Source organism: Syngnathus scovelli, chromosome 5 (genome assembly GCF_024217435.2).
Source record: "Syngnathus scovelli strain Florida chromosome 5, RoL_Ssco_1.2, whole genome shotgun sequence".
NCBI lineage: Eukaryota > Metazoa > Chordata > Actinopteri > Syngnathiformes > Syngnathidae > Syngnathus > Syngnathus scovelli.
Genome location: NC_090851.1, coordinates 720,658 through 739,730, shown reverse-complemented (window position 1 = coordinate 739,730; position 19,073 = coordinate 720,658). Strand labels below are relative to the sequence as shown.

General features: G+C 50.7%; 2 protein-coding genes across 7 annotated transcripts; both read right to left on the bottom strand.

Annotated features, from left to right (window-relative positions):
• Window positions 1–3: 3 nt before the first annotated feature.
• radil (Ras association and DIL domains) lies at window positions 4–11,655 on the bottom strand. 5 transcript variants are annotated; one of them, XM_049720019.1, is made up of 22 exons: window positions 11,516–11,655; window positions 9,887–9,997; window positions 9,200–9,692; window positions 8,762–8,857; window positions 7,966–8,081; window positions 7,724–7,894; window positions 7,209–7,526; window positions 6,855–7,152; window positions 6,651–6,781; window positions 6,341–6,378; window positions 6,113–6,264; window positions 5,642–5,754; window positions 5,399–5,515; window positions 5,169–5,292; window positions 3,036–3,208; window positions 2,614–2,764; window positions 2,332–2,543; window positions 1,504–1,759; window positions 1,263–1,280; window positions 1,132–1,184; window positions 883–1,022; window positions 4–817 (listed from the first exon to the last, which is right to left on the bottom strand). In XM_049720019.1, exons 2-22 carry the CDS (start codon window positions 9,968–9,970, stop codon window positions 718–720), a joined length of 3,354 nt encoding a protein of 1,117 aa, XP_049575976.1. In that variant the 5' UTR covers window positions 9,971–9,997; window positions 11,516–11,655; the 3' UTR covers window positions 4–717. The 5 variants fall into 5 exon arrangements, with proteins under 5 accessions (XP_049575976.1, XP_049575974.1, XP_049575975.1 ...); XM_049720017.1 differs by having other exon boundaries at window positions 1,132–1,280; XM_049720018.1 differs by lacking the exon at window positions 1,263–1,280 and having other exon boundaries at window positions 1,132–1,226.
• A 521-nt stretch (window positions 11,656–12,176) lies between these two features.
• On the bottom strand, window positions 12,177–18,855 carry LOC125968699 (monocyte to macrophage differentiation factor 2). 2 transcript variants are annotated; one of them, XM_049720031.2, is made up of 7 exons: window positions 18,147–18,855; window positions 15,833–15,914; window positions 15,368–15,528; window positions 15,187–15,261; window positions 14,999–15,100; window positions 14,794–14,920; window positions 12,177–14,665 (listed from the first exon to the last, which is right to left on the bottom strand). In XM_049720031.2, exons 1-7 carry the CDS (start codon window positions 18,326–18,328, stop codon window positions 14,462–14,464), a joined length of 933 nt encoding a protein of 310 aa, XP_049575988.1. In that variant the 5' UTR covers window positions 18,329–18,855; the 3' UTR covers window positions 12,177–14,461. The 2 variants fall into 2 exon arrangements, with proteins under 2 accessions (XP_049575988.1, XP_049575990.1); XM_049720033.2 differs by having other exon boundaries at window positions 14,851–14,920; window positions 18,147–18,828.
• Window positions 18,856–19,073: the final 218 nt, after the last annotated feature.

Sequence of the window (19,073 nt, the reverse complement as noted above, 5' to 3'; positions counted from 1 at the left end):
CCATTTTTTGGAACATGAAAAGATAACTTTTTATTATGAAGATATTTCAAAGAACCTCAACAATGCCAAATACCACCAATCAATCAGTGTTGCCTTTCCATTGCCCTCTTTTTCCACCCGCTTGATTTGCATGTCCATACATGGTCGCGAGTGGAAAAAGCAGCAGCACAACAAAGGAGAAATGTTTTATCTTGTAAAAAAAGGTCAGTGTGTCTTTTTGGACTACAATCATTAGAAATAAAACTGCAAAAAGCAATGGCCAACCGACTGCGCTAGTCAATGGCCAATCCTCAAAATGACCCAATGACACCATGCAGGACCCTAAAAGCTAACCATAACCCCAAACCCTTCCCCATAACCCCTAACCTTAACCCCAAACCCAAAATAGACGGGCTTCCTGTTCAATTTTGAGCAGGGGTCCTTGAGACTGTCCACCAAAATCGGTCCCAGGGGGCACCACTGAGTGAGTTTTCATCAGGATGCACAAAATGTTGTTGGGGCCTAACAAAGTGTCCCATAGTGATGACATCATCGGCATCATCCGGAGTACCAGCAAAGGAGCGCCAAATGTGGCTCACTCGGCCAAACGGCAAGCGATGAATGCTGAACGTTTGCAGCCTTTATTTACAAGCACGCCATCCTGTCGTGCAGAAATGACACGCTGCTAGCCCTGTCCATCGGTCCCTCCCTCCCTCCCTCCCTCCCTCCGTCCGTCCGTCAACAGGACGAGGCACTGATCTTCTCCGACACTTCCGGGTCTGACTTGGCCACCAGGAAGCGGAGGCGACCTCCTCCCAGGCGGATCAGATCCACTGCACTACACAAATGAAAGGGAGAAGATCAATGTTGAGTTGAAGTTCAAAGTCAACAAGATCATCAAACCTCTGGTAGTCAGCGCCGATCAGGCTGGTCCCGTTGACGGCCAGGATCCGATCCCCGATCCTCAGCCGGCCGTCGGACGCTGCTGGCCCATCGGGGATCAGCGTGCGGATGTAGATGCCTGGGGCGTTGAGAGGCGTGTGCTAATGTGTGTGTGTGTGTGTGTGTGTGGGGGGGGGGGGGGGGGGGGGGGTCATTTTATAATTGATCATTATAATTGTGTATGCTGTTTAATGACAAAAAACAACGCACCAGGCCGTCGATGAGTCCCATGCCGAGTCCATAGGGTCCTTTGTCCAGTTCCACTACAAGCACCACACACATGTCATCAGGGAGGGGAGGGGCGCCTGGGGACGAGGACCACACAGGGAAGGGGAACTCACAGCTACGAGTAACACAGCCTGCAGAGGGCACACACGCGCACAGCAACACACAAACACACAAAGGGTCTTGCAATGGGGTCCGCACAGAAAGACAGTGAGTGACGCAAGCCAAGAGGGGTTAGGGTCCAGTCACATGCAATACCACGGACTGCGAGCAGGTGTCATTGTTTATTTCTGTATGCTATATCGTTTTTTTTTTTGTTTTTTTTTAATTGGCAACAGCGCCAGCCCAAAGTCCTACCTTCCATGCCATTAGATATGATCCCGTTAGGCCTCTTTCCGCATCCGTTCATCTGCGGGGCCCCGCCCCCTCCCTCGGTGTACCCCGTTGCAGTGGGCGGGTGCTGTTGGGGATGGTGGTGGTGGTGATGGTGGTGGTGGACGCCGCCCCCGTTTCTCCGGAGACTGTGCGCTTGGCCTCGGCCGTTTTCTTCCTCGCCGTCGCTGGGGGCCGAACGGGGGCTGCCCTGCGTCAAGGGCAGGGGCAGCAGCTCCCTCTACAGGACATTTCCAGGAAGCATTCATTCCACTAGAAGCTGTAATATTTGTGCCATCTCTTTTATCAGGCATAAAAACAAAAAGGTGGTTGAAATGGAAAGGCAACTAAACTGGGCCGTGATCCTTTCGCTTGCCACCAGAGGGTGCCCTCGTACCACTAGCGCCACTGAAAATCACTCGCCTCATCATTGAGTAATCCATTCCTGGTTTAGACAATCTGAAGCTTCTGGCGAGTGAACAGCATTTTTTTTCAGGCTCAAATTGTAGCCGATGAATGCGCCCTTTTTTAGAGGAGATGTCTTCATCATGACAACGACGATGATGTGTTCTAAGATGGAGGATTACGGTCTAGTCGGCCCACTGATGAGACAGCCTGACCACTAAGCAGATTAGCCATGATTTAACCATGTCTAGCTTCTTCTTCTTCGTGTGTGTGTGTGTGTGTGAGAGGTTTTGTCTTTCATCTGAAAGATTACCATGAAACTCCTCAACCAGTGCAGCTGCTTACGCACAGATTACACTGTTGGTGTGTGCGCAAATGTTTGTGTCTGCCTTGGGGACGCAGCCTCACCTGAACATCAGCCGCATTGTTGTTGTTGCCGTTAGCGTGCGTGGCGGTGGAGTTAGCGTGCGTCTTGGCGCGCAGGCCCCACAGGAAGTGGCGTACGTAGAGCAGCTGTCGGTAGACGCTGTCCTCCACGCGCTCGCCGTCCAGGTCCACGCCAAAGCCGCTGCTGGGCAGCACGATGGGAGGGTGGTTCTCAAAGCTCTCCAGGAGGTCCACTGAATGCACAGATGGATCCATGTTAGTGGCAGGTCAGTCAGTGTCTCTCTCTCTGTCCGAGCGGGTCACCTGTGCGGTAGACGTAGGCCTCGTCCTCGCTGGCGGGCTGCCACGCAGGCACGGGTCCGGTCTCTGCGGTGATCTGGTACTGGCTCAGGATCCTGTGGAGCTGCACCGGCTTCAGGGCCGGGTGCTCGCTCGACAACATTCGCCAGCTCATCTGAAGGAATGTTTCAATATGAAAATATTCAATGCAAATTGCATTGTAATTTCACTGGAAAAAAGGAGATTGGATTTCTTGAAAAAGTACACAAAAGTTAAACAAATAGTTTGAAAGGCTTTGGGGAAAAATTGTTCAAATCTAATTCAATTGATTAAAGAAAAGCTGCCAAAGACGTCATTTTTTGTTTTCATGAAATTGATTGAAAGCGAATGAATGAACGCTTTCCAACAAAGATTCCATCTGCAAAGAAGGAAGGAAGGCGCCTTACCTGCGTGAGTTGCTGCGGCGGCGTGGCCAGGACGGCCACGGCGCTGTTGAGTTTGGTGAAGAATTTGTCCGCCAGATGTCCCAGGGACGACTTGCGGGCCCATTCCGACAGCATCCGCAGACACGCTTGCACCTGCAACACTTTGGAGCGCTGGAACCAGCCACGCGATGGACCTGCACGCACACACACCGGCCGCTAGCGCTCAATGCTAACACATGGCAAACGTGAAAATCCATCCATCTGTCCGTATTGCGCCATATGTTTGGGACGCCGCGCGCGCTTGTGTAATAGGCTTATGTCTCGGCATGGTGTAATCTGGCCGCAACAGACGAGACGGCGCTTGACCTCGCTCGTAAAGGTGTCAGAAAGCTCGGCTGGCCAGCCAATGCACACACCAAACAAAGAGCTGTGCTAGCTAAGGGCTAATCTATTGAGCAGGTGAAAGCACAATTAGCCGCTAACGATTCATAAAAGAAATGTCATTATGGGGTATGGCATTTCTTTGCTTTGCTTTGAGGATAACATGACAAACTATTTTTTCGCTAGCTTTGCTTAATCCATTTTGGAAAAAGGCTGGAACAAAATGTGGGAAAGGTCAAGCGCTGTGAATCATTTCAGGACGCGTCTGCGAGTGTGCGTTGCAAACGTCAGCGTTAGCCTACACCAGGGGTGGCCAATTGGGGTCCTCGAGGGCCCCAATGCCGGTGTCTTGCATGTTTTCTAGGTCTCCCTGCTGAAACACGCCTGATTCAAATGATCAGGATTGTTATCCAGCTTCTGGCGACCTTGCTAATGATCGGATCATTGCAATCAGTTGTGTTGCAACAGGATGACATAGAAAACATGCAGGACATCGGCCGGCCGGCCGGCCGGCCCTCCCTCAACGACCGCAATTGCCCACCCCTGGCCTACACTCACACACTCCTCCCTCTTGTGTTACCACGGCGACCAAAATATCAATGAGAGACTGCGGGGAGCCAGACAAGACAGGACAGGGCGCCGCAGTCATCACTAATGAAGACGTACGCGTCTGCCAGCCAACCTGCAAAATGTACTCGCTGCTCGACTTGGCGAAGCAGGATGTGGCTCTGGGATCGATTGTTCTCTTTCTTTCTTTCTTTCTTTTTCAAACCGTCTTTCAATACGAAAAATTGGTAGACACAGCTAAATGTGTCCTCCATTTTGTTTTTTGTCGTGGAACGGATGGAGCAGGGCGACCAAACGCAGCTTGGACCAGGGTTTCCTGAGCAAAGACAAAAGGCAAACTGACACAAGTTAACAAAACAATAACTGGACCGACTGACCGGGACGTGAGACAAAAAGACAGCAGGACATGCAAACAACAAGACAGTACGACAACAACGACCCGACGGATGGGAGGGAGGGGCAAACAGGACTTAAATACACCACAGGTAACAAGAGGCAGGTGAGAATGATCACACTGATCATGGGCACACAGGAGGGGAGGGGAGGGGCGAGGGGAGGGGAGGGGAGGGGAGGGGAGGCGAGGCGAGCACACAGGCACATGGACAGAAACCATCACAATATGCACAGAATAAACAAAGCGCGGACGAGACGTGACAGTTTGCAAGTTCCCGTTTGAAGCTCTCGGATGTTTGTTAGAAAAGCCAGTTGCTGATGAAATTGGGTGGGCGCCAAAAATCCGCCACGTTGATTTGACGTCAAGGTGAAACATTTCCATTCTCCCCAGGCCCCTAAAATGTCTCGAGAGTGCCAGCGCCTACGCCAGACAGATGGCCGGCCGGCCGGCCAGCCGGCGCCACCTCTGCAGGTTGCACATTATTGATGACGGGCCGTAAGACCAGAGCGGCAGAACGAGGGAGAGTTTGACCTTCTCCCCCCGTCATGGTGCTTTCTCCCTCCCTCCCTCCCTCCCTTTCTTCATTCAATCAAACCTCCTTTTCCCACTCGGAGGAAGCGAGCTGATGGGAATTAGAGAGCAGAGAGGACACCAAGGACAAATCTTGATTGGCTCCCCCCCCTGCCCAACATCTCCCCCGCCCGCCCGCCCACCCGCCTGCCTCAAATCAAAGTGCTGACAAGGGTGCTGCAGGCGGGGCTCCTCAGGGAAGGTCTAACGGAGGTGAGTGCAACCAAGGTCATCCCCTTTACCTTTGTCCATCAGCTGGTTGAAGAGCGACACATTGGAGAAGAAGAAGAGGTAGGCAAACATCTGCGCCTGTATCTCCGGGTGGACCTGGTAAGCCTGCAGCAGCTCCTGGGCATTCTGGAACACCTACGCAAACATTCCACCAGCCATTTTGAAATTGTATTTTGTATTATTTTTTATATACGTATATATCTTTCATTCAAGCATCTTTCTGAGTCGGAATCATTCGGACCTGGAGGACCCTGCGGACCGGCTCGGGGAATCCGACGCCTCCTTTCCAGCACGGCTCGGAGCTGTCCGCCGGGAACGGGTTGCAGTCCAGAAGAGGCGGCAGCACCACGTACAGAGCCTGAATGGCAAAATTGTCGGATGACTTCAAGGCTAAAATTGTCTCAAATTGAAAATGTTTCATGTTTACAAAAAGCTGCTCTGCAAACATTCCAAATGGACTTAGTGTCTTTGTTGTCGCACGTACCTTGGTGATGTAGTAGACGCACTGCTGGAAAGTGTACATGATGACCTCCTCCAAGATGCTCATGGCCTCCTCGTTGGCCGAGATGGTGGCCGACAGCAGTGACTCCTTGGAGCCTGCGAGAGCAATATAAATAAATAAATAAATACCCACACTTTAGGAAAAGCACAGCGTTTTAAACTCGTTCACGGTTATAGACGTCAAAGATATTAACTGGGTGACCGAGACTGGAGTGGCACTCATATTTCCGTTTTGGTCACCTATATAGTCTTCACCTGACCAAACCGATTTGAGGAACTTAACATGAACATGATTACATCAAAGAGACGTTGAGTGCTTTTGTTTTCATCAAAGAGCTAATATGCATGTTTTAGCGAGTAACATCAAAGACAAGGTCGGGTTTTGGAAAGATGAACATCAGCGAGGTCGAGTGAAGCCGACGTCCGTCCGCCATGTCATTTCCGTCACGGGTACCTTGCAGCGTCTCCATGTTGTGCGTGTACGACGGCGCTCTCTGCTGAATGAAGTAAAGGATCTCGATGGAGTTGGACATCCAGAAGAAGATGGTCTGCAGGTCTGGGATCAGGTCTGAGATGTTGAGCAGTGATAGCGACGCCGGGTCCTGGCTGCAAGGTACGCAAACACAAAAACACGCTCACACTCAAGACTTTTGAAAAGGCGAGGCGCAAAAACGATACTCACTGTTGAGCTTGCTTCTGAGCTAACTCCTTGGTCTTCTCCTGCAAAACACACACATACTCATTCGTGTTTAACTCAGGTAAAAAAAAAAAGCTTTATAGTCCACTCAACCAATATGACATTTTTGAAAATGATGAAAATAAAACGAAAGGATCTCTCTCCTCTTCATTTTATTTTATTTTGGTCATATGCTATATTAACTATATTTAAAAAAAATGACAGCTGGCTCCGCCCCACACGGCTGAGCGCAAGTAGCCTGAAACAAAAAGGGAGAGGAAAAAGGAAGAAGTGGAATTTGCGGCGGGCGACTGACCCAGGCCACGGTCTGTATCCGCCGGACAATCTTGAGGAGCAGTTTGCCAAAGCTCCCGGGCGGGAAGGCGGAGGCCGAGTGTTGGATGCACAGACACAAAAGGTACGCCGGCGTCAGCTTGTGGTCGTCGCCTAACCACAACAACCACAAACGCAAGTTCCAAAGAGTGGACTTCAAAATTGTCGTCGATTTTTCCACTTGTACCTCCGGGCTCAATGAGCGACATGATGCGGTTGAGGAGCTGGTCTTCGTGAGCCGGCTCAAACTCCAACTGCAGCTTCCTCTTCTGTCCGCCGCCGCCGCGAGGTTTGACGGGGTGCGGCCTGAAGCCGCGTCGCGCTGTCACGCCCGTCACGCCCGTCACGGTGGCCGGCCTGTCTTTCAGCGCCGATCCGCACACGTTGCACGTGGCGCCGTCCTCCGGGCCGCCGTCGTAGATCTGGCCCAGGCTGCGGAGGCGGCTCAGGGTCTGGGCGGGGAGAGGCTTGGCGCCCGTGGGGTCCTGGAACCGAGAGGTTCCATTAAAACAATGCTCTCGGCCACTCGCCAAGCACTTGCCTTGTACAGGAAGATGTAGTGCGCGCCGAAGGAGAGCAGGTCGCCGTGGCGCAGCGTGGTGGAGCGCTCGCAGCGGGAGAAGTTGACCAGCACGGTGGCATCCAGGACGGGCTCCACCGCCACGCAGGACGCGCGCTGCTGCGCCGCGTCCGGCTCCGGCTCGTCCGCTTGGCCACGGCGCGGCGGGGCGGCCAGGCGGCGCAGGCGACAGTGAAGCGGCAGGACGTCGGGGGAGAACAGGCAGATGTTGGGGCGGGCCGAAGGCGTCTCCTGGCCCACCGTGTGCTGCTCGCGGTTCAACAGGTACACCAGGCAGTCCTGCGAGAAAGTCCAATACGTTTGACTGCAAATTGCCTGAGAGTTACAAATTGTCATTGATTTTGACGTCTATAATTGTCAATGGCAGCGAGCGGCGGTTAACTCATTCACTGCCAACCCGGTTCATATCTTTGGCGTCTATGATCGTCAATGGCACTGAGTGAGCGCAACAAGGGCGGGCCGCTTTGGATTGTGACCTGTTTGTTGTAGCCCTGAAGCAAGAGGAGGTGCGGCGATTGGTAGAGGGAATGGCGGACGCCACCCTGGCCGGCATCCTCCTTGCGCCACCCGCCGGACGCCGCCTCTCGGCCCCGGTAGGGCCCCGGGAGGGTGGAGTAGTAGCGCTTGGGCTCGTCGCCCACCGCCAGCTGGAGTGACGCGCGCAGAGGAAACGTCAGAATGATTGACAGTTGACAAGGAGCCCGTCAACCTGGTCCACCTGGTTGAGGCTGGTCTCGCTGAGGCTGCGACAAAGCGACGAGTTGCTGGAGCGAGGCAAGGTGAGGGCCCCCTTGGCCCGGTTCCTCTGCAGCTTGCGGGCCTGAGCGTTGATGTCTAATCAAAGGAACGATAATAAAAAGCGCAGCGGAGGCTTTTATTCAGGAGTGCAAAACTCGGAAGAGAATGAGAAACAGCGACAAAAGCTAACGTTAGCATCGACAACCGGCTGCTTTCTTCCTCTTTGGTTTATGTCATAAAAGAACAACACAAGTCAAAGCGCGGGAAAGGATTCTCTTAACGCCAAATATGTTGCCGTCAGACGTGAAAAAAACAGCCAGGAAACGGAACGAAGACGTTGCTTTGTTGTTAGCGTTAGCATTTGTTTGTTGTACAATACCCGAAAGATGAAATGTAAAATGGCGACATGTAAAATGCCCATGCGAGAAACAGCGACAAGGTGAGCGAAAGAGAAGCCCCGTCGTTAGCATTAGCATTCCCAGTCCGCTTTGCTCATTTGGTCATGAAGTGCGAAACGACAACATGTGGGGAGAAAAAAAAACAACAATCTCCTTGATTCGTTTCAACACTTGGCATGCCAGCCACATTCACTTGCCCTTTTTTGTTCTTCCTTTTCATACCACTCATGCATTGACCAATGAGGTAATGGATGAGAAGGCCACAGGACAGGACAGGAAGAAGACACATACAGTTGATGTGAAAGGGAAAAGGGGGGCGGGCAGGTTGGTCTCCATGGCGACGACGGACAGGCCGGCCTACCTGAGGCCAGTCCCCACCTTTAGAGCCCGAGTGAGCCGCCCGAGCCGACCGCAGCGGGGAGCTCCTGTGCACGCGACCCATTAGAGCCACCAGGAAGTGGGGGGCTTTGGGCCCTACGGCGGGGCAGGGCGGGGTGGGGTTGGGTTCAGACACAGGCTGAGAAAACACACACCCACTCGCCCCAAAACATCACAAGGGTACACACAAGCGGGCATGCACTCCTTTCTTTAGCTGTGTGTGACAAAAAGAGGAAACCTCTTTGGCCTCTTCCTGAACAAAATGGCCGCTTCAAAGAATCCAATAGCAGACTGTTTTGGGAGCCGTGGTTTCCTGCTGAGACTCTCTGCTGGCTCTACTCACCTCCCGAATATAATGTTTGGCTTTGGGGGCGGGATTTACCACAAAAAAACAACAACTCCATAGCCATGTCTGCATGTGTATGAGTGTGCGCTGACCAGCCGTGATGGTGTCCTTCTCCTTGGCGTTGAGTTCATCCACCTCAGCTCTCCTGCGTAGCTCAAAGCGTCGTGCGTGTCCTTCTCGAGGCTTCCACAGCTCCTGCAGCAGCAGCGGCTTCTCGTTGTCGCCCATCGCCCGCAGGCACTCGGTCCGCCAGGCGCCGTCGACCCCCTCCAGGCGTCCGATCACGTCGCACAGGACGTAGGAGTGGGCGGCGTCCTTATTGAGCGAGTAGCGCTCCAGCGCCTCCTTGACCAGCTCCTGAGCGCTGGAGCGGGGCGTGGCCAGGACGCTCTTGTAGTTGGCGCCGGCGCAGATCTCGTCACCAAAGATCTTCAAGACGCCCGGCGCCGAGCTTTGGGTGGACAGCTCGGCCGGGTCGTCCTCCGGTCGCTCCGGGGCCTCGGTCGCCGAGCGCCGGTCGCCGCGGGTGTTGCTTCCCGCTTCAGCCGGGACGCGGTCGCGGTAGCTCAGAGTGCGGTACAGGACCTGGCGAGCGAGCGAGCGAGCGAGCACACGGTTAGTTCAGGGCCACGGCGTAGGAACCCTGTGGAGCAGATTTGACTGCGCCCTGTGAATTCTGCCTAGCAACAGGTGGCCCTTTCAAAATGTCATATTTTTCATCAGGACTCTGTGACATTATGGATTCATGTGTGCGCGTGTGTGTGTGCGTGTACACATACCTGCGTAAATGTCTTGCTCTGGCGCTTTAGTCGGCTCTTGGAGGGCAAGGACATGCTTGCCCCGGAGGAAGAACCGTAAAACATTTTTGCGCTGTCGGTTCTGTCAGAATGCTGGTGACACACGCGCGCGCGCACACACACACGCACACACACATACGCACACATTAGAACGTTCCAATTTAAACGTTTGAGAGTCGTCACCGCTCCGTGTGCTTGCCCAACTATCCATCAATCATATGAATAATTTGGTACGCACATTTTGCCGAATAGTTAATTTTGTGAGCATAAATGAGCATCTCGCATGCATATGTTGTGGAGGGAGGCACTTTCATTTCTTGTCCTTTCTGGGGTTCTGTACATTTGCGTAAACACCATTTTGTGGGTCACCAAGGCAAAATGGTAGCCGTGGCGGGCGGGTGCGTGCGTGGGAGGGAGGGAGGGAGGGGTTTGCCGTCCCTGCCCGGGTTTGAATAAACTGCAGCCAAGTAGCCAGATTAGCGTGGATTAGCAAGCATTTAAAATAGTCACGTTATCCGGGCAGCAGGAGCGCTTGCATAGTCAGCGCCAACAACAAGGCCACTTTGAGAGAGAGCCTAGACACATTCCGGGGACTCCCTGCTGACAACGATAAAAGCAGCCATGCAAGATGCTCGACCCTCTCTCAGCATTCACGCTAGAAAAGTGTTGGAATGCGCAACAGCAGCAAATCTTCTTTTCGCATTTCATGCACTAAAGGTTGCGACAATGTCAATGGTCAACATTCACACTGACTGACAGTTATTCATCCATAAATGTGTCCCATTGAGGCATTCTTTATAAAGTCATGGGAGGACACACAAATATACAGAGAGCAGCATCACCATTCCATCTTTTCTTCAGTTTGCCAAATGCTGAGTGACGTTTTACTACGCGCGAATGGTGAAAGCGATGAGCAAGTTCATTCAACATTTGGACACACATGCCAAGGAAGGCTTGACATTTTCAAGCAGCAACAGCGTCACTATCCTGTTTTTCACATTTGAGGCATATTCAAGTGAGGCAGGCAGCACTATTGTGACACTTTGGTTCGTTCATTCGGGCCGAGTGGAGCATTCGTCCGCCCGTCTCAGCATGAATCGAATCAACGAAAAAAGGTTTCGGATGCAAATTCTACGAGCGTGGGGCGACATTTTGTGCAGCATTCAATTGTGAGTTCAGGTGCAGCGATACGAACGAGGCAAATGCTTTTGGAGCGATTGATTGTATGACGACGTATTTGACGTCCCCAATCTTGATTTGAGACATCGCCGCCGCCGCCGCCGCCGCCAGCGCCGCCACCCGCAGTCATACGAGTGAGTGCTTGTTTCACAGCATTGACACGATTTGAAGGCTGCTTTCCCCTCTTCGGTATGTTGACCGACGGTCGCTAATGGCAACCGGCGGAGCGACACACCGCGACCGACTGTCCTCGGAAATGAATCCGCCAAAGAGGCGTGTTGTTGCTCGGCGGCGGCGACGGCGGCGGCGGAAGCGCTAACGTCGCTCCGCGGCGGTGAGCCAGCCAGCCAGCCAGCCAGCCAGCCAGCCAGCCAGCAGGTGCCCCGGTTCGCCTCCGTCGTGAAAAGGGAACCAAAACGACTTGTTACGCACCTTACAGGAAGGACGCTTCACAGCAGGTGGATGAAATAGATCCGGAAAGTTGCCGTGGTGGTCCTCCGCCGGTGGGTGTCTGCAATGCGCGGCTCCATGATGCTGGGGGCTCCAGGCCGCCTTGTTTTCCCTCAAAACGATGGAATAACAAGCGTCCGGTTCTCCCCGCAAAACAGCTCCGTCAGCTCGGGCACCGAGCAGCCGCTGGGTGCGTACATCTTCGCCGCCTGGCCCGGCCGGCAATGCCCGCTGGCTCCCGGCAGCCGCATTCCACCGTCGGTGGCGGCGGTTTCAGAGCCGAGTGGTAACGGAAATGGCCGAGTCACCTCACCGCACCGCACAGCGCCGCCCGAGGCCAAGCCCGAATGTGCAGACAGCAACCTCTGGTGGGCATCAGCGGTAATGCACGGAAACGTTACAATGCAAGCTGTGATAAGGTTCACACAATATGCATGGAAAATTATTATAATGTAGATTGTAAAAACTTACTTGTATATGCATTTCATCCAAATGTATAGTACACGTATTTGTTCAAAAAATATTTTCTCTATCTGAAAAGTAACACATGTATTCATGCGAGCATTTTACACCTCTTCACTATTAGACTCTTTCGGGATCACAGTCAAATAAAGTGACAAATACACAAAATACAATGTTCTGATCAGTTTTGCCCGTTTTAATATTAGTTGAAAATGTTCACAAAGTCGCTATTTTCACGTCCTTTTGCGTGTAGTGATATGGGACACATTAGAGATTGCACAAGCCTGCACCAAAGCTTTCAACACTTCGTTGTTCGTTGGCCTTTGAATTACATCGCCCTATCACATTCGAAGAGTAGTCGCATACAAATCTGCTGAGTCGTCCGTCATTCCTTGGCGCGTGCGTCTCTAGCTGCGATAATAAAATGCGCTTCTAATGAGCCCAACGCTGACCAAAGTGGCGAGCCGCTGCGTGAAAAAGCTCCTTACGCTGTTTTATTACAAGAGCGATAGAAAAGAGCAAAGCATCACGTCGGCCTGTCGCAACACAGAAGCACGCACACACACACACACACACACAAAATGAACCAAAAAGTCAGCAGCTTCGCGGTCACACACAGCAGAGGGAAAACAGAGCGCGAGTCGATGTGACGTCATGTGAAGGGCCGCACTCGGAGTGAGTGACGCAAAAAGACAAACGAGGAGTTGCGGCAAGACCCAAATTGTCCCCAACGTTTTCTCAATCAAAGAGGGCGTAAGAAAGACTGACTCCAAGTCCACAAAATGTGCCAAAAGGAGCAAAATCCTGACCTTTACTCCCAATCCCAACTCCCGACCTTAATCCCCCATCCTTAACCCCAATTTTTCTCTGATTAACATTTTAGGAATGCGACATTAAAGGCAAGCTGTGTCAAAGCGGACCGAGCTATCAGCCCACACACGTCATCAATTCAAATAAGTGCGTGTGTGTGTGTGTGTGTGTGTTGGGTCACGCGTAAACATAGACCAGAGGCTGCGGATTCACGAGTCGGATGGCGGCACACGCACACACCTGAGATTGTTGAAAAACACGTCGATTGGCTTTGCGTTCACATTCGGCGCGTGAACGGCACGTCAAAAGTATTAGAACGCCTCGAGCAAACATCTGCCCCGCATATTGCCCCGGCCGGTGTTCTAAAACTTTTGCTCTTGACCCGTGCCGTCACTTGTGGCAGGCAGTAAGAAGAACACAACATCTGGCAGTGTCCATTTGTACCAAAAAGTAAGAAAAATGAAATGTGACCTACTGTCTGTCACATGGTCAACTGGGAACAGAAGCGCCAAGCTGAAAAAATAGAGTCGACTGACGGTCGTAAGATTAAAAACAATCATGGCCGATTCATAAATGGCCATAAAAGCAAAATGACAGCCACAACAAACACTCGCACAGTGTCCCAAAATAAATGAAACAATTGACGAATAAATAGAACCAGTAGAAATAATCCATCAGATTGTCTCGTACTTTACAATGTCAGTCGCGGACGGCGCACTCTTGGTTGCCATTTTGCACAACAGATAGAAAAGCCAATGTCTAGAAAGAATGCGCAAAGTATTTGCTCACGCATTGTCGCAAGTGATATCATTCTTATAGACTTGATCGATCCCCATCAAGTAGTCACGATAAACGGATACATTGCACCAAAAAATTCATGTCATCCACAAAGCATAATAAGGGATGCCATTGCTCCTTGCCACTTAGTCATGATAACCACACAATAGAAGGAAGCACAACCAATAGAAATAATCCACAACATTTGATCACATCTACCGCATGACCTCATGTCAGGCTTTTCTTTTCGTACAGCCACAATAAGCAGCCACCGCCGACGCTACAATTAAAAGCAACCACTAAAATCATCTACATAGTAAAACTAAGAAGTCACAGCTGCCACAAATCCTCATGGAGATGTTTCCTACAATGGTCCTCAAAGCTCTTCGCCACTCACCTTGCAATTTAAATCAACAACCGGAAATAATCGGAAAAGCAGTCGATGTCATGCAATTAGCCTTGGTCACTGGAAACCGAGCACAAGAACCTGAACCAAGGTAAGAAAAACTGAATCGGTTCTCGCCAGTCAGTCGTGATTAAAACCAGAAATGAAAAGGACACGGGAAAAGAATCCACAACGGAGGAGAAAAAAAAAAAAAAGTCCACGTCACGATTGCTCACATGTTCCTTAATTAGTCGTCTTTCAAATTAGTCCTGTTTTACACGATCAAAATAATGGCAGCCGGTCCAAATAGTCCACTCAAATAAATGATGTCGAAATTTCTAACACACCTCGCACCGCCGCGAGAAGAACGAGAAGCGCCTCCTTGGGCGGAATGTAAACATTTGACGCGGAAAGACGGCGGACGCCACTGACGCGCGCGTGCGCACGCATGCGGCATCCCCCCGGAGTGTCGGCATCCCCCCCCCCCGAGTCCATCATCTGGAGGTGCGCACGGGGTTGGCGGGCCGGGCGTAGAGGTACTTCCAGATGGCGTAGTAGTGCACGGCGGCGCCCATGGCCACAAAGAGATGCCAGATGGCGTGGGCAAAGGGCACGATGCCGTCGCTCTTGAAGAACACCATGCCCAGGCAGTAGAGGGCGCCGCCCAGCAGCAGCTCGCACAGGCCCGCCTGCTCCGGCTGGGTGGACCCGCAACACCCCCACAAGGGAAAGCCGTCAGAAATCGATTTGGACTTTCTGTCCACGTCGATTGATTCGATTGACCGTATTGGTGGATTCGACTGATTTGGTTCCACCTTAAGCGCACCTGTCCAATCAATTGGCCGCGATGGAATTGAACGCCCGTCGTGATAGAAGCGCTCACCATGGAGAGGATGACCAAGGCAGGGAAGAGGCCCATCACCGTGTAGCAGATCAGCTCCGCGATCTTGTACCTGCCGCAGATACATCATGAAATTGATGAGACTGAAAGAATCAATCAAAGTATGAAAATAAAAAAATAGATGATGGACCTCTCGTGGAAGAAGAAGACGTAGGTGGTCCCTGACAGCGCCATCACCCACACCAGCCAGCGCATGTGGCTCGCCCAAGGTCCAAGTTCCCTTAGGTTCAGCCTGCCGGGTGCAAAGCGTCAGCGAGCGAGCCAGCCAGCCGCAAGCCCTACCTGGTGCGCGCGCGCGCACTGACGCGTGCCTCTCACCAGGGGGCGTAGGAGGCCGCGATGAACAAGTAGATCACCATCCTGTCACACATGTGGAAACACTGCTCCACGTCCCTGAACAGCAGCAACACAAAGACACACGCGAGCGGTTGCTGCACATTCTGTGGCATGGGTGGCCTGCTTTCTTTCTTTTCTTTTCTTTTTCTGCGCGCGCGTGTACCGAAGGTGGCTCTTCTTCCAGGCCACGGTGTGGAAGAGCGTTGAGACCGTGAAGAGCGAACTGAGTCCGGCTCCGTAGACCCAGGCCGACACGCGCTCCCATTGGTCCTCCGACTGGAAGTGCAGCAGCGAGCTGCCCAGCAGGCTCGGAATGATCCATAACTAGCAGAACAAGCATGGTCACGGAACAAATTCAACTTGTGCGTCAAGTTTGAGAAACGAAGTGGCACTGAAAACGAGCAAATATTCAACTTTTGATCAATTGAATATTTCATTAAAAAACAAATGAGCGAGTCTATTTAGAAAAATATCTGTCCACACAAATTCTTCAAGTTCGGTTTGAGCTGAATTGACGTCTGTTTGACTTGCAGCTACTTATTTTAGTTGGGCTATACTGCCACCTACTGCCTTGGCATGTGAGTTACAGTGCGCAGTTATAATTTACGCGCGCGCGCACGTCTTTTACCGCATGCGTGGCGCAGTTGGCTGCGTGCTCGTAGTCCGTGGGCTGGTATCTCTTGTTAGAAGGAACACGCTTGTTCATAAACCTGAAAAGTAGAACAATCGACAATCACATGAAATCCTCACACACACACACACACACACGCGCGAGGAAAGCAAAACAAAATGTCGAATATAAAAATGATTTCAACAACATCGGCATGTAAAAAAATGTCAACACGCGTAGGCGACGAAGCGCTTTGGAAAAGTGACGGCACCTTCTTGAATCTTGTTGCCTAGCGACCGTCGCGCGCGCTTGTTGCCGTGACTGACTGCCGTTGCTAGGCAACAGCAGAGGACGGAGACGACGGGGAAGAACCGCCGAGCATCTTTTGCAGGGAAGCCCAAACAAGCGCGCCAAGAGGAGGCGGGAAGCCGAGTGATGTCACCGTCGCCATGGCAACCACACAGCAAAGGGGAGGAAAAAAACATTCTCTTCTTCCGTCTTGCTTTCTGCTTCTGGTCATTTAATCAAGACGATGCAAACATGGTCGACACGTGCACGCGCGCGGAGCACCTTGTGTTCCGGAGAGCCGATCATGTCGCTTTCATAAGACATTACATTTTTTCTTTTTTACTTCAAACGTTACATGAAGAGCCTGCAGATGTACAATAGACAAAATGAGCGTTATTATTCCGTTTTTTTTTTTTTTCTTTAATTGGACGTCTCCAACACGTCAATCATTTTAAGCAAGTGCTTTGCGGCCAATGTCGCTTTTTGTCTTCATTGGCCGCGCTACTAAACGTCTTTCGGTTCTTGAGCTTGTTGGTCGCGTCACTTTCCATTCATCGCTCAAGCTATACGTTAATCGTGTGTCACACGGGCTAAATGTCAAACATTGTCAAACGTTGATTCTTAATAAATCTCATATCGTCAGAAAGAATCTTTTTTTTGCTTGTCTTGATTCAAAACTATTGCCACCCCCCAAAAAAAAAATTGCTCTTGCTTTATTTTCCCAGATGGTTCAGGCCTGCTTTTAAAGTATCTCGGTATCTGGATTGATGCTTGCCGAGCACATCTCAGCGTCTCTCCCACTTCATGGCAGCTTTTGTGAATACAAAGTGACCTGGCCCAGAAACGAGCTACCCCCCGCCCCCTCCCCACCCAAAAAGGAACGAAAAAAGACTTGAAATGACGGTCGGGCGGGGGTGCGTGCGTGGCAGCGCCTCGGCAAGCCCCGCTAAGCACTCACTCCATCAAGATGGCTGCTAATGAGCAGGCCACGGGCCAGTCAGCCGGGGACGCCGCGTGCATTGTGGTGATGAGGAGGATGATGATGATGACTCAAGGACTCGCCAGCAAGCCCACTTAGCGGTGAGAAAGTGGAGCTTTTGCCAGGTCATTTCATTAGGTACACAGCCTATTGACAAGCACGCAGCAACTTGGTGCCCCTTTGTATTATTCATGATACAAATAGTGCTTGTGGTTTCGGAGCACCTATTGACCGACAAATAATAATCATTTTGTGAGTAATGGACATGAAATATATATATATTTTTAAATTCAATATATAATAAAACAATAACAAAAAATAATACAAATAATAAATAAAAATGTTTATTTTGTAAGTAATGGACATGAAATATATATTTTTTTAATTCAGTCCCATATTTGATTAGTGTTTTTGGCTATGCTTTTAGCTTTTAGTTACAGGTTTAAATGAGAGAGTCACTGTTTTCATTCAACTAATGTAAAAAAAATAATGTCAATCGTTTTAATTTTATATTATTCATCATATCGAAATTTTATATATATATAATCACTAACGTTCCATGCAAAATGTTAATTTGGTAATCCAACTCGGATTGCTAAAACATTTACATTGGTACGTTGTTTTTTTCCATGGAGATGCATTTCATAAAAATGACGTTAACAGAAACGCAATTTGTTTATTATGAAAGCAACCATGAAAGCCTACAAAGTGTAAAATACCGTCGACCTTGCCACTAAGTGTGAGAAACAACTTTTGTTTTTAAATGCTGATCCAACCATTTGTTCTCTCCTCATCCTCCAGCCAGCCAGCCAGCCAGCCAGCCAGCCAGCCAGCCAGCCAGCCAGCCAGCCAGCCAGCCAGCCAGCCAGCCAGCCAGCCAGCCAGCCAGCCAGCCAGCCAGCCAGCCAGCCAGCCAGCCAGCCAGCCAGCCAGCCAGCCAGCCAGCCAGCCAGCTCCTTCTCATCATCTGTCACTGGAGCGGTTGCTCGGCGACACGGTCAAGACAAGCAATGGAGAAATGAAGCCCCCCCCCCAAAACAAGCCAATCAAATGATATCCGCTTACCTTCCAAGAGTCATTGACGTCGGCCAGTAATCAACAGTTGACAGCACGGACACGATGGCGGCCGCCTTCGGTGCGCTCCTGTCGGCCTGAGAGCTTGGCGATGCCGCCGGATGGAAGAAGGAGGAGGAGGGGAGGCATGGGAGGAGGATGGGGGGCTCTGGTGACGTCACGGCCCACGTCATCGTCTCACCAGGAGCATCCCACCGTCATATTTTTGGTCACGAGCTAAGCCTCTGTGGACAGCTATTCAGTCTGTCTTAGGCTGCCCTCAGGTGGCCAAGACGGGAACAGCAGAAGTGACGCACCAATTCGCTCTCATAATGTGCGTTTTCAAAATTTGGCTTGCAATGTCCTTTGGGTGAAGTTGGTGATTTTGCTGGCCTCTCTTTACCATAACAACAATTTAAAAAAAAAAGAAAAAAAAGAAAAGAAAATGGCGCTGAATTTCTTCCCCGGTTAACGCTCTACCTTACCCCAGTTTTTCCCAATTTGAACAAGAGTCGATCTGAATTTTTGCACTGCACTTGTGCTTGCTCGAATGAGTTAAAAGTAAATTTCAGATAGGAGCGATGTAAATGTTGAGTATGCCATTGAAAATGGATGGGGCATAACTTTTTCGAAGGAATTGCGGGACAAAAAAAGTGCGAGGACTAAAATATAATACTATAATAATGCTACTAATACTACTACTAATAATAATAATAAAGATAATAGCAATAATAAAATTGAATAGCGAGTTGACCATAAAAGAAACGAACGCCGAATTATTAATACTTAGTCAAAATGTATAAAATATAAATAAACAACAGCTCAAAAACACGAACGCATTTAGAATAAAAGTCAAATCACAGGGGGAAAAAAATGATAAACATACGACTAATTACTTCATTCCAAGATTTGCTAGCCCCGATTGCTGTGTTTACGGCC